The sequence below is a fragment of the Antechinus flavipes genome, chromosome 1 (genome assembly GCF_016432865.1).
Source record: "Antechinus flavipes isolate AdamAnt ecotype Samford, QLD, Australia chromosome 1, AdamAnt_v2, whole genome shotgun sequence".
In the NCBI taxonomy this organism is placed as follows: Eukaryota; Metazoa; Chordata; class Mammalia; order Dasyuromorphia; family Dasyuridae; genus Antechinus; species Antechinus flavipes.
In genome coordinates this window covers 212,981,388-213,008,185 of record NC_067398.1, presented here as the reverse complement: position 1 = coordinate 213,008,185, position 26,798 = coordinate 212,981,388, and the positions used below count along the sequence as shown (strand labels likewise).

Here is a 26,798-nt window from a genome sequence, read left to right as displayed (position 1 = left end):
ATTGGAAGGTAAGCAAGGAAGCCAGGAGGCAGAGATGAAGAGAGGCAACATTCCTGTGACTATAATGTGTAAGGAACAGCAAGGACAATAGTGATAATAGGACACTGAGTACATGGTGCAGGACATGAAGCATAAGAAGGCTGGAAAGGCTGGGAGGAGGTCAGAATGTGAAGGATTTTGAATGCCAGAGGATTTTTCATCTGAACCTGGAGAGGAGAGAGACCCATAAGGGTTCATTTTATATGAAGTCCTGGGCTTTCAGATGATTACTTTGACAGCTGAGTGGAAAATGGACTGGAGTGGGAAAAATCTTGTGGCAGGGAGACCAATCACTCTAGTCCAGGCCTAAGGTGATAAAGGCCTGCAAAAGATTAGAACCGAAAAGCAGAAATTTGAGAGAAGGGGATCTAGACTGAGCGAGAGTACTGGAGAAAGAGAGAAAGAGAGAGGGAAGCGGGTGTGTGAGAGACAGGTTTCAAAGGTAAAATCAACAGGTCTTTGCTTGATATGGGGTATGAGAGAGGAGAGTTGCCATCAATTGGGAGGATGGTGGTTCTCTTAACAGCAACAGGAATGACTAGAATCAGGGAAGACTCTCAGGACAAATTGAGTTTCATATTGGACATAAAGAGTTAAAGATGTCTATGGGATATACACTTTGAGATGTCCAATAAGTAATCTAAAGTGGTAATTGGTAACTGTTGAAAACTATTTCTGTTGAATAAGGTCAAAATCTAAATCACAAAGGTTTAAGAATTAATTGAGAGCAACAATCATTTCTGATGGACGTGGCTCTCTTCAACAGGGCTGTTCCAATGATCTTGTGATGAAGAGAGTCATCTGCACTTGGAGAGAGGACTGTGGGGACTGAAGGTGGATCACAACATAGCCTTTGCACTCTTTATTGTTGTTCACTTGCATTTTGTTTCCTTTCTCATTATCTTTCCTTTTTGATTTTTCTTGTGCAGCAAGAGAATTGTCCAAATATTTTTACATACAATACATACATTGTCAAGAAGACATGACCCTTCTCTTTGCCAAGTATAAAGTAACGTATTTTATTTTTTATTATAGCTTTTTATTTACAAGTTATATGCATGAGTAATTTTACAGCATTGACAATTGCCAAACCTTTTGTTCTAATTTTTTCCTTTCCTTCCCCCCCCACTCCTCCCCTAGATGGCAGGATGACCAGTACATGTTAAATATATTAAAGTATAAATTAAATATAAAATAAGTTTACATGTCCAAACTGTTATTTTGCTGTAGAAAAAGAATTGGACTCTGAAATATTGTACAATTAGCCTGTGAAGGAAATAAAAAATAAATATGCAGGCAGGCAAAAATATAGGGATTGGAAATTCAATGTAATGATTCTTAGTCATCTCCCAGAGTTCTTTTGCTGGGTGTAGCTGGTTCAGTTCATTTAAATTAACATATTTTAACATATATAACATATATTGGATGGCTTGCCATCTAGGGGAGAGGGTGGGGGGAAGAAGGGGAAAATTTAGAACACAAGGCTATGCAAGAGTGATTGTTGAAAAAAGTATCTGTGCATATGTTTTGAAAATAAAAAGCTTTAATGAGTAAATAAAAAGAATTAATTGAGAGGAAAAGAAATGAAAACAATAGGAGCAGAGTACTTTTTCTAGGATCCTGATTGTAAAAGGGGCAAGTGCTTCAGGGGTGTAGTTAAGATTTTTTTCAGGAAGGAAAAGAATTGAGTTTTGTAGACAAGGAAGGAAATAGAATGAAGAGTGGAGGGGGAGAGAGAAGGAGAGGAAGAAGAAGAGGAGAAGGAAGAGGAAGAGGAAAAAGGAGGAGGAGGAAGAAGAAAAACTGAAAGAAACAGAGGGAGGTGATTGTAAGAGCAATCTATTGAAAAAGACTAGAGTGGATGAGATCTAGAGTACATATACAGGGACTGACCTTGGCAAAGAGAAGGGTCATGTCTTTCTTAGACACTGGAAAAAAGAAGAGAATGAGGGATATTGTCCTGCAGCTTTGCAATGTAGAAAGGGAGAGAATAGAAAACTCCTGGTGAATAGCTTCATTTCCTGTGGCCTTATACAGCTGAACAGGCTTCTTGTATTTGACTCCTCAGCTTTACAAAATCTAATGAAATCTCACAAGACCATAAACCTTGAGTTGAAAAAAATAAACAAGAATAATCTTCTCTTTTGAAATCAAAAGATTTCCAGATGCAAACAGAAACACACCAAAAGAATCCTGAAGGTTGTGATAAGATTCGGGTAGGGTTTGTCTTTCCTTTGTACAAGATGGAAGAAAAACCCTAAAGTGGACAAACAGATCAAGAGTGGGGATGATGAGGGTGGAGTGGAGGGAGAATCATCAGGAGAAAGAAGGACCATCTCTAGGTATGGTGTCCAGGAAAATTGCAAATCAGTGATGGAGGCAATAGTTAGTGGGCAAGGGGAGCCATGTTCCAGAGGCCAGGTAGGCCTGTGGTAGGGATGCTGAGCAGGAAGAGCTGGGCAGAAATCTGTGGAACTGAAAAGCAGAGATTAGAGAGAAGGGGATCTAGGCTGAGGGGGAGTGCTGGAGAAAGAGAGAATGCTTCCTCCAGAGAGGAGGACTGAGACCACAGTGCCCAATAGAGAGCTTGGCTATGTAATACCAGGATTGCAGGCAAGGAATTTGACTGTATCTCTGGGGTAAGGCAGAGGAAAGCAAACTATTACTACTCCTTTGCTAGCTAAGTCATTTTTCTGTTCCTTTTGTTTTGTCATAAATCCATCCTATGTGTTTGAATGCTTATTATTGAACTGATGTTTGCAAGAAACTTAAAAACTCTACTGGAGAGTTACATACAAGCCAAATTCAGATAATTCCAACATTCCAGATTCTAATTCCAGATAATTTCCATGGGCAAATGAACCATTTACTGAGAAATCTTTAGGACTGAAACTGGTCACACTTGCAGTTCAAAATCATGGTTATACAGAATACCAAATCTCAGACAAAAACCAAACTCATATTGGACTGAAGTGTCTCAGTCTCCTTGTCATGAAGTAGGCACTGAACTTAATCAATGGAGCAAACTTACAGACTTCAAGTTTTTAGGTGTCTGTGTACTTCATTGGTGCGGGTAATTCATCTATTGATGAAGAGCGCAACCCTTCTATAACTTGGTAAAAGGCCCTCAAAAGTTACCAGTTTTTGAGTAATTTTACAGTATTGACAATTGCCAAACCTTTTTTCCCTTTCCTTCCCCCCCCTCCTCCCCTAGATGAATTTCATCGTTACCCTGGAGGCCAATCTGGTGATGAGTCTTTTTGAAATTAGGCTGGTTCTTAGATATCAGGTATATAATCCTTTGCTAACATTCTCCAATTGATAAATGGTCAAAGGATATGAATAATTTTCAGATGAAGAAATTAAAACCATTTCTAATCATCACATAACATATATTGGATTACTTGCTGTCTAGCAGAGAAGGTGGAGGAAAGGAAGGGAAAAAAATTGGAATACAAAGTTTTGCAAGGGTGAATGTTGAAAACTCTATGCATATATTTTGAAAATAAAAACATTTTATATTAAAAAAAAGAAAATCTCATGAGGAATCAAAAAACAAGAAAAGAAACATCATTATGAAATAATGATGAAAGGATAATCTCAGAAAATTCCATAAGAATATTGTGAATTTTCATATAATGAAGTAAACAGAACTAGGAAAAGATGCAATATAATAATGACATTATAAAGAAAACTATCTTTGAGCAATTTAAGAATTCCAATCAATAAAATGACCAATTCTGATTCCAAAGCATTGGCAATGAAAAGCTGAAGTATGATTCTTATTTTCTGACAGAGGTAATGAATCTAAGTTATAACCTGAAATATAACCTCCTGACACACACACAAATTAATCCTTCGCTAGGTCCATCCTTTAAGCCTTTTTAGGTTGTTAAGAGTCTGTCAAGGCTTACTTTCCACCGGGAAAACTTTCAAGAAACTAGAATCAGATAGTATCATGATGAGACACTGAAAGAAGGTTCTTAAATGCAGTATTTCTAAATGGAAGATCCAATTAAAGGTCAATTTTTATTGTTTAAACTATATGTGTATAATAAAGCTTTGGCACATACTCAAATCACTCAAGTGGGAGATGCAAGAGACTTGCTTCTGGGAGAAGATATTTTGTGTTTTCCTTCCACCTGGGTGGGAGCTGAGTCTGAATAGCTGGAACTGCCTGTGTCTTTAAAACTAGCACACTGGAACAATCTCTCTCTGTCTGCTCCTCTTTCTCTCCTTGTACTAACCTAGGTGGATAGAGGGCCATATTCCCCTTTCTTTAGGCTCTAGGCTCTTTGACTTCAAGAAACAGACTTGGAATTCTGATCTTTTTCATTTGTTTTTTACAGTTTTAGGTGATGGGAAATGGCATCTCAGACCCAGGACCTTGAGCCATGGACACCTTGGAGCAAGGGTTCCAGGGCAGATTTGCCACAGTCCAGCAGGGAAACCCTGAAAAGACAAGGTCCCAGAAGGCCAGCTCAGGGAGGACTTTGAAGTTGGAACTTGGTGGGACTATTGCATTAGGAACAGAGCTATGTTGTAAACCTGATTCCCTCTCCTTCCCCACAGATAAGAAGAAAAAGAGGATTATGCCCCTGAGAGGTTGGAGGGGTATGTGTATAACTTTATTCTTGCTATGCCTTTGAAGTAAAAAGTCGTTTGTAAAAGCTAAGCTAATTGTTAAGTGGCTAAAGGGAACTGTCGTCCTGGTGGTATTTTTCCAGGGTAGACAATAGCATTTGGAGGGATCAGGAAAGTCTCATGTAAAAACTATCATTTGGGCAGATTTTTGAAGGATATTAAAGATTTTATTAGGTGATGATGATGAAGGAGTATGTTCTAGGCACAGGAAATAGTCTGTGAATAGGTATAGAAGGGGAAGATGGAATGCCATGAGTGAAGAATAGCAATTTGACCAAATTGATAGGACTGTGGAGCCTATGACTCTGTAAAAGAGATTTCTCTCTCTTCCTCCCTCTCTCTCTGGGTGTGTGTATATATATATATACACATACATATGTAAATATATTTTATATTTATATATATAATATATATATATATATATGTATTTCCTACACAATAATTAAATATCTATATCCTCCATTAAGGTCTCATTTTAATTCCTCATCATGGCATAGAATTGACATTGCTGTGACAAATACACTTTGCTTCTGGTCAGCCCTGACCATAAAGCTGAAAAATCAAGGAGAAATTAGAGGTCGATGAAAGAAGATGGTGATCAGGGTAGGGAGGCTTTTTTCGCTTGACCTGCCTGTCAGTCCTGTCCTCCCTTAGACTCATAAGCGATAGATCACAAAAAGCAGCAATAGGACACTGAAGGGAAAACCACTAATTGTAGGATCTTGCCTGCTTCAACTAAATCCATCTCCCAAGCAGGAGTTGAGGTTTGAGTACCTGAGACTTAATATAAAGACTGGCCATAATGGAAGAATGAGTTGAACACTAAATAGGGAACTCTTCTGTTTTCTGTGTTCTCCCTCACAAAAAGAGTGGCCATAATCAAACTAAACTGTACTTTTCTTGAACTGAAAAGTTCACTGCAACTTGTGTACCATCTGTGGGTTGCCTGGGTTTGGAAGAAGTTGTTGGCTTGAAGTCATGCGGTAGAGTGTGGTACAGTGGAAATAACATTGGCTTTCCTCATCTGCAAAATGAAAGGTTTGGGAGAGACAGCTTCTTCTAGCTCTTGGTCTAAAATCCTTGTGTTTTATTAGCTACCATTCATTACTTTTATTGTTTCTTTGGTAAGAGACTAGTTATCCAGTATCTCTGAATGCCCGTCTGCTTCTGTTGGGGAAAGACCCTATCTAGCCAGTATCATATGACTAGCTGGAGCTCAGGGAAAAATAGAAAAAGGGGCCGAGATGAGATTTATTAGAATCAGGGGCTTGATACTTGATTCTGAGAACAATATTAGAATATTGGAACAATATCAGAATAGTGGCTATCAACAGGGCTTAATTATCTATCTATCTATCTCTCTATCTATCCATCCATCCATCTATCTTTATCCAACTATTTGTCTCTATCTATATCCATTTTTCTGTCCATCTCTCTTTCTCTGTCTCTGTCTCTCTTCTCTCTCTCTCCTCTGTCTCCATCTCTCTCTCTCTCTCTTCACATTAGAACAGAAGATAAGCTCTGGCATATTATATGCACTAATTATACCAGGTTGGCCATAAGATGATGAATTTTAGGGGTACAACCATATCAATTCTTGAGGTGAAGAGGGGTTTTGATTGACGATGGTGTAGAAATGACTCAATCCAATGAAACTGAAGATCTTTGAAGTATTAGATAAATAGTGGATGAGAACTGGTGCCATGTATTGGAAAGATCTCTGGATTTAGAATCAAAAGATTTGGATGGGACTAATTCTAATTCTATTTTTCCTCACTTGCGTCACTTCTTTTAGCCACTTTTGTAATCCTAAACTATTTTATCCTTTGCAGTCCCACTTGTCCATATGGAGGTTATTTTCTTCTTATGAATTTACCTCTTGAGCTTTCTTGTCCCATATATTTTTCATTGTGTTTCTTGTTTTCTTCTATTTAGTTATATTTCTAGCTCCAGTCTTGGGACTATGTCTTATGCTAGGATTGGGTTCTATTCCTTTTACTGCTTTTGGATAAGTTGAGTAGACCTTATATGTTATCTCTTCCATATTGTGGATGCTGCTCTTGCCCCAGTTCTGGGTAGGATGGCTAGTGGTAGGCACTACTTTACTTTCCGGCTTCTGTCTCAGTATCCTTGCCATCTGTTGAAGTTCACCTGTCTCCTTCTGTGTAATCCCCACATGGCAGTTGGTTCCATTCCCCGATGCAGCCCTGATATGCTCTGGTGATGCACTGGAGATTACCCTGGTCTCCAGCTTCCTGGAATATCTCTTGGTATGGACACCTGCCTCCTGCTGTGGCTCCCAGCATCCCACTGCTCCTGCTCTCTGCAGTGACTTAGGAGGGCTGGCCTTCTCCTTTATTTTAGTTTAGATGGGACCATGTGGGATAGGGTTTCGGGTCCTAACTCCTGAAGCTTGTGCTTGCTCCTGATCTCCCATCTCTGTCTTCAGGATCATTTTGTGCTGGAAGAACCCAATACCAGACTCTGCTCTGCCAGTTTCAGTTCATTTCTGTGAGCAGCTTTGCATTAGATAGAGGAACTTACTTCTGTATCTCTTCAGCTTTATCAGTGTTCTATCATCTCTCATCTCTGTCTGTCTTTCTCTCTGTCTCTGTGTCTCTGTGTCTCTCTTTGTGTGTGTCTCTCTCTGCCTGTTTTTAATCAATTTATATGAAAGCTGAACTCCTCTACATCCTTTCACACTGACATCTTAACCAAATGCTATCCTTCCTTCAATTTGAACATTTTAGACTTAGCAGAGTGATCTTCTGACTGTGATTCAGGGTTATTCCCCCATAGCTTTGTTCCAGTACATATTTAACAAGCATGCTGTGTTCCTATTCACAAATGGTTTTTCAATAGTATCAAGCCTTCTATGCTACAATAAATTCAACATTATGAAAGAGACTGGTCTAACCACCTATATCAGAGATTAGATGGAAAAGTTATATTGCTCAGCCTTTATGTAACCCCTTAGATTAATCCATGTATAATATACCTTGGACAGGTAGAATAAATGGACAATAAATCTGGGCCCAGAACTGAGTTAAGAACTTGGATTTTCTTAAATCTAGGAAATGGTACAAGGCTTTCCATAGTCTCAGACTTCCAACTAATGTAAAAATCCATTTCTTCATTACTATTATTCTCTTAATGGTTCCATATGGCTATATGGAGCTAGATGGTACAGTAGATGGAGTGCAGGGCTTGGAACCAGGAAGACTTATCTTACTAGCTGTGTGATTCTAGGAAAGTTCTGGGAAAGTCTCTTAATATTTGCCTCAGTTTTCTCATTCATAAAATGATCTGAAGACGGAAATGGCAAATCATAGCAGTATGTCTTCCAAGAATCCCCCAAATGGGCTTATGGAGAGGTAGACACAACTGAAAAATTACTGAACAAAATATAAGTAAATAGCATGCTGTCAATGGCAACTTTTGTATGAGAAATGGCATAAAAGACATTAACTAGAAGAATGCTTTGAGAAAACTGGATAAAAATATCATTGCATAGGAGAAAAAACAAAGGATGTATAGCCTGCAGAGATCTGAGTTTGAATCCCAGTTCTGACCCTTTCTGAGTTATTTTGGGTAAAGCATTTAGCATCCCAAGTGAATTTCTTCACCTATAAAATGAAAATAATTAGACTTTCAACTCTTGATTTATAGGGCTGCTATGTGGAAAATGCTTTTTAGACCTTGAAGCATTACACGCATATAAGTTATTATTATCCTCTATGGAAGGTTTATGGCAAATCACTAACAAACATGGCAAAGGGTGAGACTGTCACCCAGACTGAAAGTGTGCTGGTCTCTCAGTCTCAGTCCCCATCCCCAAGCTCGGACTGTGACCTACTCCATTGCTGACCAGGGTTGATTTGCTTCTCCTAAGGCAGCTTGGTTGCCCTCCATTTCAAGCGGCTCCCCACATTGGTACTGGATTTGGGTGGTCACTGATCAGCTCAGCCCTAGGAATCCACAGGTTTCAGTCTTATCCAGCAGGGTCGTAGGCTAGGGTCAAAACACCTGGTCTCCAGATTTTGTAACACGATGGGAAGCACCTGTGTTTGTGTGATCATGGTACATTACATTACCCAGATAAAGCATGAAAGAACCTAATATACAATGCTTGCCCGATGTCATCCCTAAAGATTGGTTCCTGATCCTATGGCACACTGGAAAAGTTTTATCAGAAAGCTATTTGGACTAGAGTTCTGTATAGAATAATAGCATTTCAAAGACCTTCTAGTTCAGCCTGGATTTTCAAAAACTAAGCCTTCTCAACAATTTTTCACCAACTTTCATGCTTTCTTCTCTTGCTATTATACAGGCCCTATCAAGTTCAGAGTGAGTCAGGGTGACATAGGGCACAAACACTGGACCAGAATCAGGAGACCCTGAGTTCTGTGACTTTCTTATTCTTATCTTCTTCATGTGTCACAGGAAGAACCAGAGATGATTCTCAAGATCTTTTCAAGTTGTAACATGCTACGGTCTGTGAAATTCTCAGTGCATTCTCAGTCACCATCAGTGTTTTTATATAGAGTTAAATTCTTGTAATCAAGTGTTTTATCTCACTTTCCAAATGGGCCCTTTTTTGTTTGCACTAAAAACTTACTCCAATGTCGCATCCTAGCTTGGAGGTAACTCCGGGGTTCTGAGCTCTGGTGAGCTCTGGCTAGAGAATCTTTGTGATGGGATCTGTGTCTGCCACTTGAAGACTAACCTAATTAACTTCTGTAGGATTCGGCTAGGGCAGCTGGATGGTGCCGTGGAGAGAGTGCCGGGCTTGAAGTCGGGAAAACTCCTCTTGCTAAGATCCTATCTGGCCTGACACTTCCTAGATGTGTGACCATCACTTAACCATGAGTCTCCTCATCTGTAAAGTGAGCTGGAGAAGGGAATGGCCAACCCCTCCAGGATCTGCCAAAAAAAGGGGTTTTTTGAAGAGTCGGACACACTGAACATGATTCAGCTACACTGGCTTGCTGTTCCTCCCACACAATATCCCATCTTTCGGTGCCTTTTCACTGGCTGGCCCCTCTATCTCTAAATCTCTCTTTCCCCTCCATTATTTACTTTTCCTGGTTTCTTTCAAATCCTGCCCACTCATGGAGGCCTTTCATCATCTTCCCAGCTGCTAGGGCCTTTCCCTTTGAAATTACCTCCCATCAACTTCATGCATATCTTATATCTAGTTATTTGCTTATTGTCTCTCCAATTAGAATGCTGACTCCTCAAGGACAGGAACTTTTTTTTTTATCTTATCTCCAGCTGTCCAGATCTATCTTTGGTCACCGGATGATTTCAGAGGAGAAAGTGAGACAGGTGACCTTGCATAATCCCCCACGACTTAAATCCAATTCATTTGCATGACCTCCCTGAAGTCATGGCCATCTCCCAGAACAAAGGACAAACAACAACAATATTTACAGGGCCTGGCACGAAGTAACTATTTAATAAATCAGTGCATTAGGGACAGCTAGATGGGGCAGTGGAATGAGTTCAGATCCAGTCTCAGACCTTTAACAATTTTTAGCTGCCTGTCCCGCAGAAGTCCCTTAACCCCCAAAGCCTCACACACCAGAGTGGTGTTTTATCTCACTTTCCAAATAGGTATTTTCTTGTCTCCACTAGAGAGCCATATTCTAGAGTCGGGGTAACTTGGGGTTTTGGTGTCTGTGTCGGAGCAGGTAAGCTCTGGCTAGAAAAGCTTTGAGCACAGACCTAGTGATTATGTTTTACCCAGGCCATTAACAGAAACATTTTTGTTTGTTTTGGCCTTAGAAACTCATCACATAGTGAGACACAGAAAGGTTGTCATCTGCACAGGTGGGGTGAGTATAAAGCTCTTATGTATGAAAAAACAGACTACTAAAGAAGTAAATTCAGTTTCTATTATTCCTGTGGATCTAAATAACCACCCAGATTGGAAATTTTAATTTGGCCCTAATATTCCACACTTAGTTTTCTAAAATGAAAGAAATGATTCCCTAATATAAGCTATTTGTGTTATTATCTTTTACCAAGATAAAATTACTATATATTAAAAAAAAATAAATGGGAAGCATGGTCAATAATCTTACACATTCATCCATGGGACCAAAAAACAAAGCACTACTCGTCAGCCCAGAAGCTTAAATTTCAAACACTGGGAAAGGATCAACTTGGAAGAGATCCAAGTTAAACTCTTTTCTCTCTCCCCCAATTTTGGAAAATAGTAGTGATGCCCAAAGCTGTAGTTCCCACCTACAAAGGACCTTAGAGGTGAGACTTCTTTTCAAAACTAAGATTCTTCTTGGAACCATTATGACTTGGTAAAAAGCACAGAGTTAAGTTTTACAACCCTGTTTTATCTCTGGGCAAAATAGAGATAATATCTGTCCCTATTGCCTAACATTGGGATGATGGAACCACTAAAATCAGTGACATAACAGGCCTTGTTTAGACTGGGGGTACTGGCTGGATTTCATATGCATCCTATTTTCTTAGGTTCAGGAGAATAATATTCTTAGTGTTCTATGTTTCTATTTATAAATAAAAAGCATAGAGCATAACATTCTCAAATATCTTTATGGGGCCAAGAGAACAACGTTTGCATTAGGATTAAAGTAAATTTTGGCTACTGTTTAGCTGGATTTCTAGGACTATAGTTTCCCCGAATGCTTAAAGAATAAATGGATTTGATTGTTTGAGTAATAATATATATCTATATCTACATACATTTTGGCAGTGGTAAATGAAAGGATCATGGCTGTCAGAATCATAGCATATCCATTTAGAGAGCTATTCAGAGTATATTCAAATGACATAAAAGATCATTAAGTTGTCTTTTAAAGAAAGAAATTTCCATGCTCCATTAAATGCATTTAACAAGACACTTTTATATTAAAAGTTTCACATTAAATATACATCTTTATACATTTTATTACACAGAATGAAAACACTCACAATTTGCATTCAAAGTTTCCATGAAACTTTTAAATGGTAGATACCCAATACACAACTTACAGCAGTGACTGATAAGTGACAGGTGACACACACAACAGCCGAGTACAGTTGGCACATATTCCACATGGAAGAATCCTTGGGAGAACAGCATTCATGAGCTACCTTACCTACCTAGGAGATTTCACCAGTGCTGAGGTCTTGAAGGCACCATTATATAACCACACATGCATAATGGAGCTGGGTCATTTTGGATAAAACCCCCATTTCGCCTCCTCTGTGGCCCTCGGGTAAATTAACCTTGAAGAGTGAAAAGGCTCTATCTACCTACCAGTGGTCATTGGCTGGATGCCCCAGTGGATAAATATTGCATGAGAAGAAGACAGAGTTCCCTGATAACTCTAGTAATGTACCTTCTGTGGGTTCTTTTGTGAAGAAGGGGTGAGATTATTGGTGCAACCATTGCCTTGTACATCTACAGGGTGTTCTGCTCCGATTGCCAAGAAAAAATCTAGTGAAATGAGCAGAGAGCCAAATGGCAAAGCTGTTCACAGGGGCCCTGTTCAAAGCTATAGCAGAACTTGAGTTTGAACTCGTGTCATTCTAGAACTGATGGTGAACCTTTGAGTGAAATGACTTCACCTGTTCATCCTAAAATAACAACTCTTATTCTCTTGCTCATTTGGTTCTTCAAAGTGTTGATGTGAGAGGACAGCATTGTAAATCTTTTGGAATGAACAAATGCAATGCTTCCCACAATGACAAAAAATTGAGGAAGAATGCTGGTTCCAGCAAGATTTGTAGGAGCAGCTCTGGACAATTTAAGAAATGACCTTCAGGGAAAAAAAGACAAAGACAAGGTAGTATCTGTCAGTCTTCTGAGTCAAAAAGATTAAGGTCCCGTCTGGGTCACATCAGGCCATTTATTCTCAGAACTAAAGTCAAATGACTGAACTTTGGAAAGTTGCAGATTTGCCTAGCAGGTCCCTACATCAATGAAATCACAGGCCCCTCTCCAAATGAAACAAATCTGGTAAATGGCAGCTTCGTCAAGGATCCCTTTATTAATCAAGGTTTTCCTTTGCATGGTTCATACCCAAGTCCTTGAAACACCTGGGAAGTTTGGGAACCAGGGATCAGAAATTTTTCCCTCCTAAGCCCTCTTTTTGTTCTCTAGAAAGTAGACAGGTTTTTTGGGCACTTGCTCTGAGGTGCTAACTGAAAAAAAAAAAAAAGGCATCCCAAATGGAAGCTTTATGTTTATCAAATGGTTGAATATGTGGATGCTCCTGGGACAGTGTCATAAGAAGTGTGGTGATTGGAGATGCCATAAAATCATAGATTTAGACTTGAAAGGGACACTAGCCCCTCATTTTAAAGAAGAAGAAACTGAAACTCAGTGATTTTCCACTAAATGACATAGTTAATAAGTGTAAAAGGTGGGATTTGAATCTAGGTCTTCTTGACCCCAACACCAGCACTGTTACATATCAATTTTCTGAGTTTTAGATGAAATGCAATTACTTAAAAGATTTTTTTTCCTTCCCCTAAAGATAAAATACTGAGAAGCACTGAGATGCAATAACAGTTCTTTTTTTCCTTGCATGAAATAGAGCTTAATTATTACTTTTAATACTCGCTGCTGACATCCTAGGTTTGGAACTAACTAAAAAATCCCAAGTAATCTACATGTGAGTACTTCTGAAAGAGAAAAATAGCTTCAATTGTTAGATGTTCAAGAAAATATGAATAAAGGCTGACAGACAGGAAGCAGTCACAATCAGAGGAAGAGGGAGAGGTTCACCAAAAAAGACACATATGAAAACTGTTAATGGGGAGTGAGTCTGTGATAACACATTGCTTCTTCAATTTGGTCCACTCCTAGGCCCTCACTAAGGGGAATGGATTAGGAGTCTTGGGTAAACTTGATAATGATTCCTGGGGAGCTCCGAAGGCTTATAATCACATCAATAAGCAAAGACAAAGTCAGTGCAAACAAACTCCTGTTTTTATTTCGGCTGCACATAGGGAGTGGAGCATTTCCTTAAGAAACATTTTTGCTTAAAAAAAACCAAACAAACAACCTCCATTATATTAATACTATCCAAAGAGAACATATGACTCTGGATTAGGAAACTAATTTAGTTTGTGGAGATGTAATCAGGTGGACCGCAAAGCTGCTGTAGACATGTGTGCAATTCCAGACTTGCATATTTAAGGAGAATGGTTAATCGTGCAGGACATAATCCTTTCGAAAAGATGACATCACTAATAGCTTCCCTCGTCATGGTATATCCCTGTTGGCATTTCCATGCAAAGTGCAGATTCTACTTACTTGCATGTCACAAAAAAGGGCAGGCAAATACAAATCACACCAGGTAATCTGGCTTCATGGAATGTATCTGATGCTAAAAAACAGGACCAAGCCCGAGGCTCTTTACTTTGGAAACCTAACGAAGATTGCGGTCAGAGCGTACCAGCAGCTCAGGTAGAAATCCCAGGTTTTTTCAGGGACAGACTTGCTTTAGCAGCTGGAGAAAAGTGATCTTTAGAAATGATCCCAGTGATGCTGAATGAGCAAGGAAAGGAAGGCTGCCCTCCTCCACAAGGAAGCACTTCTTTTGGAGAGAAAGTCTGTGGATGGATAGAAAGGGATTGCCGAACAATTCTTCCCAGGATTTTTCCTTCCTCTCTAGCTCTAAGTCAGAACATTTAGGTACAAACTAAGTCAGCTAAAGGGGCAATCTGATTTCTGGTCCAAGTATTTCCTGGGGGGCCTTAAAGTTTGTTCCTACTCCTCACTGGGATTATCTAGAACAAATACAAATGACTGTGTCAAAGGCTTCGACACAAGTCAGGAAGCAAAAGACCTCAGCTCAGGGTCTAATGCTGGTCCTACTGCCTAAGCCCACCCCTTTTTGCTTTCCCATCAAGGAGTTACTGTCTGTTGGAGGCTTTAGAACAAATGATTAATCAAAACTATTTTTTTTTTCCATTCAATGTTGAACCAAAGTCTGGTTGGTGAATGAATGGGAAATAGTGTGAAAGAAGGGAGAATTAAATAGTAAATATTTTCATAATTTTCTCAGGCATGTTAAATTGCAAGCTACATAATCTTGATTTGGCCTCAATTACAAATGGAGAAATACAGCATTAGACAGGATAGAGGACGGACTGCAGCAGTATCGGTGAGCTCTCTGAACAGGTTGTGCATCATTCATGGTCATGATTCTGTCATTTATCCCATTCAGTGTATCAGGATTGTTGGGAAGTCAGGGAGGAGGGTTCAGATTGTATTTCTGAAGCAACACAACTTTGCCAATTATTTTTTTTTCTTCCAAGAAACTAGATGATAACAACCCATACAGGTCTTGATGATACACTTAGCTAGAAAGATGAGCCAGAGTTTTGGCCTTCAGGTGTTTCCAAACTGATGCCCTCTGAAAGGCCAGATTTACTGTTTGCTATCCATTGTCTACTTAAGATTCATTCTGACTTAGAGAAATGGAAACACCATTTCTAGAATGCTTTTCTATCCCTGAGGCAAAAAGGACATTAAGTATCATGGACTGGTTATTTCAGTGGTACTCATTCATGCACTACTTGTGAAAATGAGATGAGATAAACAGTGACAGCCTTTTGAAAGCCTGGAACCCAAGTTGCACCCCATCCCCGCCCCCATCCCCACTTTCCATTCTCATTGGACTAACCTAGTCCTGTTAATGAGACATTGGCCACAATGCACTAACTACCATAAGGTAGAAGCCAGTGTCTGACATGGCTTCTGAATGAAACTTGTGAGTGAACAGATACACCCATAGAGATTTATTGTTGTACCAAAGGAAAAAAAAAGATTAAAAATATATATATATAATATATATTAAACCACTATTTTATTTACATTCCCTAGTCATAAATAATTGAATTCTTTCTGCTACTGCAAAATGATTCCGTCGAGAAAGGTTTCCTAGTCACATCAAGGGAGAGAAAGAACTTCTTTGTTGGATTAGCCTGACCAGCCATGTGTGGAAGGATACATACACCCAAGCACACACGTACAGCAGGCACACACGCACACACACACACACACACACACACACACGCACGCACAAGAAGCAGAGTTCTGAAGACTCCTGTGGGGAATGAGTTGAATGTGCTGTCATTCTCTAGGTCCTGAAAGGCCCAGCATCTGTCTGTTCTCATTATCAATAGGGGACAGTATAGCACCAGTGGAAAATTATCATTATTATTATTATTGTGGGTTTTTTTTTCCATATACAGGTGTGAGTTCATGACAGGCAGGAGAACAAAGAAATGGAAATCCTTGGAGCTCACTGTTTGCTATAAGCTGCTTTGCTCTGTTTACCCTGGAAGGCATCTCTTTGGATTTGAAAATATTTTAATTCACAGGAAATAAAAGGAGATGTGGGGTGGGGGTAGGGCTGGATTATCTGCTATCACATTTAAATATGGTTCCTCCCCTTAAATAGAAACATGGTTCTAAAGACATGCAGGAGGGCCAAAGTACCACTCTAATGATTAGAACACAGGCAGTCAATCTACGGTGAAAAGCAGTAGCTCTGTTTTCCTCCCTCAGTCCCGCGCTCCGGTCACTGCACTGGGAGGGCTCTTCTTGCTTCTCCATCCGTGGGGAGAGGTGGACAGGCCCTCCTTTCATAGGGTTCGGACAGCCACAGGGTAGAGCAGGGACAAGTGTTCTGCTCCTTTGATGGGTAGTTTTTTGGTTGTGTAGTAGTGGATGACTTCAGGGACGCTGTCGAACGGGGGGCTGTTCTGCCCCAGGATATATTTCTCTTTGGCTTTCGTCAGCTTCATGTGCATGAAGCCCTGGTTGCTCCTGTGAAGAAAGCAAGAAGAGGTTAGGTTGGTAGGGTGTCAATAGATGTGGATGTGTCAAGGCAGGCGAGGAGCGGATGGGAGGCAGAGGGTTGGGAAGCAGTGTCCCAGGAACCACCGGAATTAGCTGCTGAGGGAAGGGGAAACTGCAGGGATGCTCATCAATCGGGCAATGGCTGCACAAGCTGTGGTACACGACTGTGACGGAATACTGCTGCCCCTTAAGAAATCATGGACTCAATGATCTTAAAAAAACAGGGAAAGACTTGCATGAAATGAAGAGAGAACAAGAACCAAGAGAACACTGTATACAGTAATAGCAACATTATTTTAAGAACAACTTGGAGTGAATAAGTCATTTTGATTATTATAAATACCCAACTCAATTACAAAAGATCCGTGAAGGAAGATGCTATCTACATCCAGAGAAAGAACTGATAGAGAATGTATAGAATGATTTTAAACAAACACACACACACACACACACACACACACACACACACATCTGTGTTGAATGGCAGTAACTTGGAGCAAGTCATTTTGACTATTATAAATATCCAAATTAACTACAAAGGATCTATGAAAGAAGATACTATCTATACACAGAGAAAGAACTGATAGAGTATGTAAAGAATGATTTTACACAAACACACACATTTGTGTTTAATGACAGTAAACTCAACAGAGGGGAGAAGGAGAGTAGGAAAAAAAAGAAATTTACATGATAACTTCATTACATTTAAAAGCAATAGCAAGTTGTACATAATAGATTTATAGTTTCATGTGTAATCATTTTAAAAAATTATACGTTATAGAAATGCTTGTTTAATCCCATAAATTAAAATAATAAAAAAAAAAAAGACTCTGAGCCAATCCAAATTTCAACTTTTCTGCTCATTCAAAGCCCAGGGCTCAGCAGTGCCTGCCAAATACCAGAGACAGCCACAGCGATGGATTTACTGTATCTTTTGAGCTCCAAAACTTTTATGTTTGAAATCTTGTCTTTGACTAGGATCAAAGCCCAGCACTTGGGTAAACTGAAACAATACATGCTACTTCAAGGTCATGGTGATAAGCCTTGGCAACAAGGCCGGCACCTCCCTGGATATCAGAGACTTCCTATATCTCCCATCAATTTCTGTTAGTGTGGAGGAAATATGAGAATGTGGATGTAGCAGGAAGTTGGAAAATACGGCTGTGGCCGTCTCCAGCCAATCAGGAACCTTTTCCCTTTTCTCTGTATCAGTACTGGGAGGGAATGCTCAAAAAGGCGTTGGGTTGGGGGCTTGTGGAAAAGGGTGGGGGCAGCTTGGCAGTCAGCATGAGGGCGAGAGAGAAGGAAATTAGTTCATTTCCATGATGTCATTAGAAGTTTCTAACTGAAAGGAACTTTAGTCCAAAGATTTTTAATCCTGTTTTGAAGCATGGAACCTTGGCAGTCTGAAGGAACCTGGAGCTCCCTTCTCAGAATAATATGTTTAAGCACAAAAGAAAAATTATACAAGACTGCAAAGGAAACCAATTATTTTGAAAAAAACAATTATCTCTACATAATGTCTGTCTGTCTAAAAATGAATTCAGGTTCTCCAGGTCAAGAACTTCTGGATCAAGTTCTTGGGGTTTCTTGAAGAAAAATTCTACCTAGAAAAAGACTATTATTGAGTCATGAAAATCGATTGAAATATAATGAAAAATTTTAAGGATTTTTTTTTTTTTTTTGGTAACTTTGTCCCTGCAGCCTGGTCCAATTTTCATAGGACTTTAATCTGTAGTTACTATTGTGAATGCACAGCCTGGGAACAGCACTCACTGTTAACTTCATCTCTGTTTCATCAGGAAACTAAAGCCATCATTGATGAAATATTTGGAGGACACAAACACAATAATGGATACTATAAAAAAGAAAAGTCAGTCACATGGACCAATCTTAATGGTCACAAGATTGCCTTCTTTCATTAACCAAGATCAACCCAATCAGATAATTTACATGGTGTTAAGAAGAGTAAACTCTTGGCTTTACCCAAATTTTCATGCCATTCACAGCATGCATTTCCAACATCAACTGAAGCAGATTATATTGCTTTAGACAGCAGGGACTCTGCAGGAAATACATTCTAAACAGTTTAATTCTTGACACTAACATTTTTTGGATTATGTGTGTAATAAAAAAAATTGTGGCTGTCTAAAAATGTGTGCATGTGTATTTATGTGTATACACACACCCCAATATATAGATATATGGAGACAGAAAAAGACACACACATACACATACATAACATACATCCAGCAATTAAAATTCTCATTTCAATGTTAGCACAATGCCTATGTTAGTCTTACTTCAAGTGTTATTTAAAAATTTCCCCTTTATATCCATGTGTGATTCTCTTTGGAACAATTTAAGTAAATGCAGGCTCATATTTTTTCAGGTTTGTTGAGTCAATTCTCTGATGAAATGACCCTTCACTGAAGAGTAGAAATCACTGCAGGCACTGTAATTAGAACATTGCCAACCCAGAAATCTTGATTTAAATTTCAATTCTTTATAGGAATGACTTGCTTTTGAAACATAATTGCTCTCTAAGTGATTTTCTTTAAGCCAAGGGTGACATCTCTAAATATGTTTGAGCAGCTATATTGTTCTGTTTCAACCATTTATCAGGCATTTCTTTGCCAGTAAATGGTTTTAAGGTTCTACCCCCAAATTAATGTGATAAGAGAAATAAATGCATAGTGTTGAGGAACTCAAATTCCAACAAATTTAGACAGTCTTTTTAAAGACCTAGGTTTCAAGTAGACCTGAAGATTATGCAGAGAGTGCTTGAGGCTGTTAAAGGAAGAAAAGTAGAAGAAAGGTGAGGACTTGAGTTCTTTTATTGGCATAAAAATTCAACAGAAACATACCACCACCGCCACCATATCTTCATCTTGGAGGAGGAGACGAAGGAGAAGGAAGTAGGAAACTTTGAAAAACCCAACTGGGCCAGTCCAAAAGGCAAGATGAATAAATCACTCCAGGTGAATAGAATAAAACAATTCATCATCAGTGAAAACAACCTAAGAGACTGTGAAGTGCCTGGGAAAACCCCTTAGAAAATACAAATGGAACCCACTGATCGCCATATATACACACCAAATTTTTTTTTTTTTTTTTACTACTGAAGTGTACCATAGTCCCACCAGCCTACTGTACATTATAATAAACAAGAAGCTCAGTCCACAACACTTTTGTCTCCTTAATCTCATGCAAATCCATGTATTTGCATGACACATAGGGGTGTTTATAATTAAGGAAATAACCAAACATATAGGCTTTTGGAGTCTGGTCTTCACTGAATAGTTGGAGTTTATTCTATGCTTTTTTACTGTTTTGCTCCAGTAAACCCCTAGGGAAGTGGGACTCTTTCTGGGGTTAATGGTTTTGAATTCACCAGCTCTAGATCTACAATTCTCTGATCCTTTGGGGTCAGTCTCTTACATAAGGAACACAAGAGCCTTTGCTATTTTTTTTTTTTTATTTTAAGTGGGAAGACTTTAGATGAAAGAGAGGAAATATGTGGTATAAGTGGAGTAATAGAGGCAGCTAGGAGCCCTGGGTCTGTAGTCTGGAAGGCCTGAAGTCAAATCTTGTTTCAGATACTTCCTTAACCTTATTTATCTCAGTTTCTTCATCTGTAAAACGAGCTGGAAAAGATAATGGCAAATCATTCTAGTGCCCCCAATGAGACCCCAAGAATCAGTTATAACTAAACAATAATGTAAAGACTACTGGACTAGGATGGAAGGAAACAAACAAACATTTATTAAGCATCCACTATCTGCCAGATCCTGTATTAGGCGCTTTCTCTATTTGATCTTCCCAACAACCCTGTGAAGGAAGTACTCTTATTATCCCCATCTTATAACTGAGGAACCTGAGGCTGACAGAGATGAAGGGACTTGCCCACATAGTGATGAAATGAGGCTGAAGTCAGATCTTCCTGACTTCTCTCTATCTACTCGGTCATGTCGCTGTCTCCCGGAGGGCTGGGAGACCTGAGACTTTGGTTGGGGTTGCCAATAATGAGCTCTGTGATGGTTGTCACCTCTCTGCTCCTGCTTTCCTTGGACTCGGGGCATGTTCCAGCCCAGACCCGCTGCAGGATGGGGCTCTCTGATCTCCAGAGGTGCTGTCCTGGATGCCAGCTCACTGGCTCACCGCGGGGCCTTCTGAGAATGTTATGTGTGGGAAGGAACTTCAAAGTGATCCAGTCCAGCTGGTTCAAAGAGGTGATTACTTATAAGTACCAAAAATACAGTAGCTCTTTTTGTAATGGCAAGGAAGTGGAAACTATGAGGACGCCCATCCACTAGGGATGACTGTGCAAATAATGTTGTCTGAAGGTAGCAATGATGAAAAGAACCATTTTAGAGAAATCTGAGAATAACTATTATGAACTGATGCAGAGAGAGGGAAGCAGAATCAGGAGAACAATTTATATATAACAACATTGTTCAGCGAATTGGAAAGATTAAGGAACTCCTCAATGCAGTGACAAAACCATGACTGCAGAGGACTGAGGATGAAGCATGATAACCCCCTTACTGACAAGAGGGTGATGCACTTAGATACAGAATAAAATAATTTTTTTGACATGGATAATGTGGGAATTTATTTTGATTAACTATATTTACTACCAGGTTTTTTTTTTTTTTTCTTCTTCTTTTTCAATTTGGAATTAGAGAAAGTTGGAGGGTGAAAAAATAAACGCTTCTTAACTAGGAAAAAAAAATTAAAGAAGCTGATCATTAGTGGCAGATCTTATTCTAGTGCTCCTAACCCCCTCTTTCCCCAGACCTGTGAGAAGGGAAAGTCTCCTAGCTCAGATTACTGGAAGTATTTCATGTGTATGAAATTATAGAGATATTTTGTCCTTCACTGTGGAAAGACCTTTCGTGTTAAAGTTGAGATTCCCAGCAGGGCATAGTTGGAGACCTTGGCAAGGTGGGTACAAAATTCAGTCTAGCTGTATAAAATCACTCTTTACCCTTTGGGTATAAAAAAGAAACCAAGGGGTGCTCTTGACCCTGGTGATTATTATTGGTGTGGTGGTAGGAGAACTGGTCCCAAAATATGTTTGTGATGTGGCAGTTAGTGAGTGAAATGAAATGGAGTGAGAAGAGAGGGGAAATGGAAAAGGGGGGAAAAGAGGGAGGGAAAGAGAAAAATAGGAGAGAGGAAAAGGGAGAGAGAGGAGGAAGAGAAAAAGTGGGGAAGGGGAAAGGAGAGACGGAGGGAGGGAAGAGATATAGAGGGGAATAAATAAAAGGGGAAAGCCAGGGAGAGAGGGAAGCAGACAAAGAAAGGGGGATAAGTGGAGGGAGAAAGCGCAGAAAGAAATAGGGAGACGAGAAGAAAAGGGAAAGGGGAGATGGAGGATGAGAAAGACAGGATGAGGGAGACAGGTTTGAGGATCAGATGGAGTTAAGAATGGTACTATGGGAATTTGAACCTAAGGGTTAATGATAGGAAGGGCAGCTTAGTATGGATCCTAGCAGGGGAATTCCATGTTGGTTGTGAAGTAAAGTGATCGCTGCCCATGTAGTTTGAATTGAATGCCTGTGGAAGCCCATGGAATAATGCCAGATTTCTGACAGCTGTGATGACCAAGCATTGGAAGGTAAAGATCACTGGTCCTGTTCTGAACCAGCAGTAGGTTCTACACACAAAAAAGGGATTGTTCAAGAAGAAGTGGAAAGACACTGCATGATTACTCTAGCGGTGAAAATTTACACAGAATGTACCCTCCTTCCTTCCTGAACTTTATCTATGTAGAAAATTCTCTTTATCAGTCGAGATCAGAAAAAAATTCTGAGCAGAGACTGCTGGGACAGTTATAACCTTACATGGTCACACAACTGTGTGGGAGGCAGGGGTTTCTGACTCCAACACTGACCTTCTATCCACTATAACAGAGCTTTGGAAACTTTTCCCAATAGCAACCTCTTTTCACCCAAGAAGTTTCATGTGACCCTGGGTACAGAGGTATGGAAAAATAGGTACACAAAGCAAACTTTTACTGATAATAAATCATAATTTTGCGACACCACATTCAATTACAAATTCCTATATGGGGTCACGAACCACAGTTTAAGAAGCCTTGCTACAATATTCTATTCATTCCTTTTCTGAATTCTCCTCTGTATATGTGAATGATTGGTGAGTTTCTCATTCCTTAATTCTTCTATGAACTTCCTGTCTATTGAAGACTGCACCCCATCTATGATCTAGCAACTAACTTCTAGGGGTTAGCTGAAGCATATGGAACTTAAATGACTAGTTCAAGTTCATGCAACAAGTGTCACAGGCAAGATTTGAATACAAGCCCACCTAAAAATGGCTCCACCATCCAAGCCATTTCCCATCTGTTGAAATAGAAGTGATTTAATTGTTATTATTTAATATCTGCAGTGAATATGCTCAGCTCTTTTTGGGGCAGACATCTATGTAGTCGTTCCTAATGTTCACTGCCTCCTCATCTATTTTTTTTCCCCCAATTCTATGTCCACTTTTGTACAGAAGTTTGTAATATTAAAGTATATGGTGGCAATCTGAAAGTCTTACTGAGTCCTAGGAAAGCAGATACAGTCTGTCACCAGACTTTCCCCACATGGTGAGAACCCACCCAGATTTCTGCTTCTAGACTTCTAAAACCCAGCCTCCCCTCCGTACCAACGGGAGTCACTGGGCCAGGATTCTGACTCTTTATCTAGTACCCTTTCCACTGGACCACGCTGCCTTCCTAAGGCTCCCTGCTCATTTTATACCCTTTTACCCACTATACCCAGTCTTTCCCAAAGGATCTAGGATTGTTTATTAGATGGGGCTTTAGAGAGATCAGTTAGTCCAAAATCCTATAGTGCCCTCTCCAACATTAAGCCATTTTCCCCAAGTCACAAAGGTGCCCCCAAGAAGAGCCAAGATTCAGATATAGGTCCTGACTCTAAATCTAGTCCTTTTTTGGCAGAAAGACTCTTCACTCGAGCAGAACAAAGTGAGGTCAGATAGGAAAATTTCCCGGATAGAGTCGGGTTGGGGAAATATTATTTTCTCCTTGAAATGCTCTCCCGGTAGAGACTCCAAATATAAAGGCAACTCAAAAATTTGTTAACAAGCACCCAAGTCCCAGGGACTTAAGTCAGTTGAGGGGAGGGAGAGGGACCTATGTCCCTGCTTCTTGCTGCAATGGGATCCTCTGGTTCCAAGACTCCTGGCAATCCAAGGTGACGCCTGACAAGCCAGGGCTGACAGCTACTTTCCAGACACAAGACAAGATCCCGTGCCATTTTCTTCTCCTTTGATAGAACATATTGAAGGAGCAAAGTCACAATTATAGGGCTTTCCCTGGTGGGTGACCTGACTAATTAATGCGGTCGTGCTCTCAAATGATACATGATACAATCCATACCTATGCTCAGATATTTAATTATCATAACAAAAAGTAATTTCTGATCCTGGAGATTATCAAAAGCTCCTTGCTGGATAGAGCCTAATAACAAGGACCGTCCTCTCATAATAATCAAGGTATTTAATAATACATCACACATCCTTGCAGCTGCTGGGGCACATCGCCTGCAGCACTGTGCCTGGCCTTTGCCTCTCCCTTTTACACGTAATTGCTTAATGCATATTTCATGAAGAATACAGCATAATAGTTTTGTTAAATCACCTCTTTTCATGATGAAATGACTTAAAATACTTGCATATAATATTTATGCAATAGAAAGCAAAGAAATTATCTTCTGGTGTCAGTGATTATGATCCTGTTAAAAGAATCCACACACAATAATCATTTTTTGTTCACCCTTTGGGGCTAATAGTTATAATGATAGCTAGTATTTGTATAGAGTTATACGTAACATTTACAAAGCACTTTACACACATTATCTTGGTCATTCTTGTAAGGCAGATGCTATTATTAGCCCCATTTTAAAGAGAAGGAAACTGAGGCTGAAAAAATGTAAGTGACTTACCTAGAATGACAGCTATTAAGTGTCTAAGGTAGAACTCTTATGTCCCTGACTCTGGGTTCAGCACTAACCGATGAGAGGGATACAATGCTCATATATCCTCCGGACAGGGATGGGAGATGAGAGAGACCACCTGATCTGTGTCTAAGAAGATAATGTTTCCAGTATCCACTCAGCAAAGGAGGTGTGATAAACATGATTATACAAAACCAGAAGGTAGGAGTACTTGTCTTCTATTTTAGTTTTTCCTTCTGTATCAAGGAAAAGGTTCTGTGAACAACAGGAAACTACAGAGTGAATCAGAGGCTTGGGAACACCTGTGCAGGGCCAGTGGAAAATAATTTGCTGCCCTGAGGAGAAATCATGGGTAAGGCTTCAAGTCGGATATTTCTATGGGAGTAAAGGGATGAGAATGAGGAGTCAGACACAGGAAGGAGGCATAGAGAATTCTGGGCTTGTCTTATTGTTCTGTGAGATTTTTAAAATAGCAAAAACAAACAAACAAACAAACAAACAACAACAACAAAAAAACCCCAAACAACCCCAAAATGTAGGAAACTTTTATGAATTCCCATTCTAAAGTAATTTATGGTTTTGACTATCTTCCCTGTGCTAGCTTCAATCTTCTCTAGTACTGACTATGGGGATACAAAAGGGTTTGTTAAGGTCTGGAAGAGAACGAACACTCCATGTATCTACCATTTTATTCCCTGGAGGCTTAATACCAAAGTAGTTTGTAAGGATGTCAGCTTAGTGTCCCCCAATTCAAGTAAATCTCGGCAGTTCATCTAGATATTTTTTTGTCTAATTATTCCAGTTCTTGAATTAGGAGAGGGTAGGATAATGAACAGAGGAAAAAAGGACATTACTCTCCTTCCGTTCAACCCAACCCAACCCCCAGCTTTAAGGGAATTGAGATTAAAGCCACAGCTTTCTTTCACCATTTTAAAACCTCTATTTGGTATTCCTATTTGAATATAACAACCTCACCTTCAAGAAATCGTATTTAGTTATAATCACTTCAAAGAACTGAACTTAACCAACTTAAAACATACAAACAAATCCAAACACACCAAAAACTGGTTACACTGACTTAGAAATTTATGCTGAAAGCTGGCCTCAAGCATTTTACCTGCCTCACTTTTTTAACCTGTAAAATGGGGATAATAATAAGGTACCTCCTGTATAGGGTTGTGGTAAGGATCAAATGAGACAGTCTATGTAAAGCCCAGGACTTCAAAGCACTATGTTGATGTGAGCTATTATTATTAAAGAGATTTTATGTACTAAAAAATCATTGCTTCAAAATCAGTCTTTACAACTTGGGTTTTGTTTTTTATTTTTGTTTTGGTTGTTGTTCAGTTATTTTTAGTCATGTCCAGCTTTCTGTGACCCTACTTGAGGTTTTCTTGGCAGAGATTCTGGAGTGGTTTACCATTTCCTTCTCTGGCCCATTTTACAGATGAGGAAACTGAGGCAAACAGGGTAAAGGGACTGGTCTAGCTAGGAAGTGTTTGAAGCCAGATTTGAACTCAGGAAATGAGGCTCTCTGACTGCAGGCCCAACTCTCTGTGCATTATGGTGCCAGCTAGCTGCTCTTACAACCAGGTGGGGAGGGCGGAACAAGGAAGGGGCAAAAAAAAAAAAAAAAGGCAGAAGGGGAAAAAAGACATAGAAGGATTAACTTCAGGGCAAGGGACAGTTACTTTAGAAAGAGGGAAGCCCATTTTGAAAGTGGCATATTTCCCTATTATTTCCATTTTGTTTAGTGGGGACCAAAAGTTAGTGTGTTATATACTTCAGCAAGCTGTCTGTCCGACCCCAGCCGCGTGACTGTGGACAAGCCCCTTAATCTCTCAGCCTCGTTTTTTCACCTCTAAAACGGGAAACATATGGTAGGACCAGTCTCAAGGTTGTTGCAAATTATGCCCGTAAGCAATTTGCGGACCTCAGAGCACCTTAGCAAGGTCAGCTTGTAAATACGGCCCCAAATACGGCAAATGCAGCACAGCATTGGTTCTGGTGACAGTAATCAGTATCTTCTGCAAGTCCTCCCCCCTTAATCCTGTAATGACCCCTCCTCCCTTACAGCCAGATCAGAATGAGAGGCTTAACGACCTAAGGGCCAAGACAGGAACAAGACCCTCCCTCTTCCCCACTTCAGATGGTTCTTTTATGGAAAGGAATCCCAAGTAACAGAATATTCTGCATCTGATTCTCTACTTTAATGGAACAAAGCACTCTTTTTAGGCCATCTCCAAACACCTTCCTCCCTTCTGTTCCCTACAACCAAACACACACCT

The 26,798-nt window shown here is 39.7% G+C and overlaps 1 protein-coding gene across 1 annotated transcript in view; it reads right to left on the bottom strand.

Annotated features, from left to right (window-relative positions):
* Positions 1-11,547: 11,547 nt before the first annotated feature.
* The window catches only part of SHB (SH2 domain containing adaptor protein B), a 342,467-nt gene continuing 327,216 nt past the window's right edge, over positions 11,548-26,798 (bottom strand). The window contains exon 6 of the mRNA XM_051995808.1: positions 11,548-16,489. Within this exon, the coding sequence (XP_051851768.1) occupies positions 16,306-16,489 (184 nt within the window). The 3' untranslated portion in view covers positions 11,548-16,305. The remainder of the gene's footprint in view (positions 16,490-26,798) is intronic.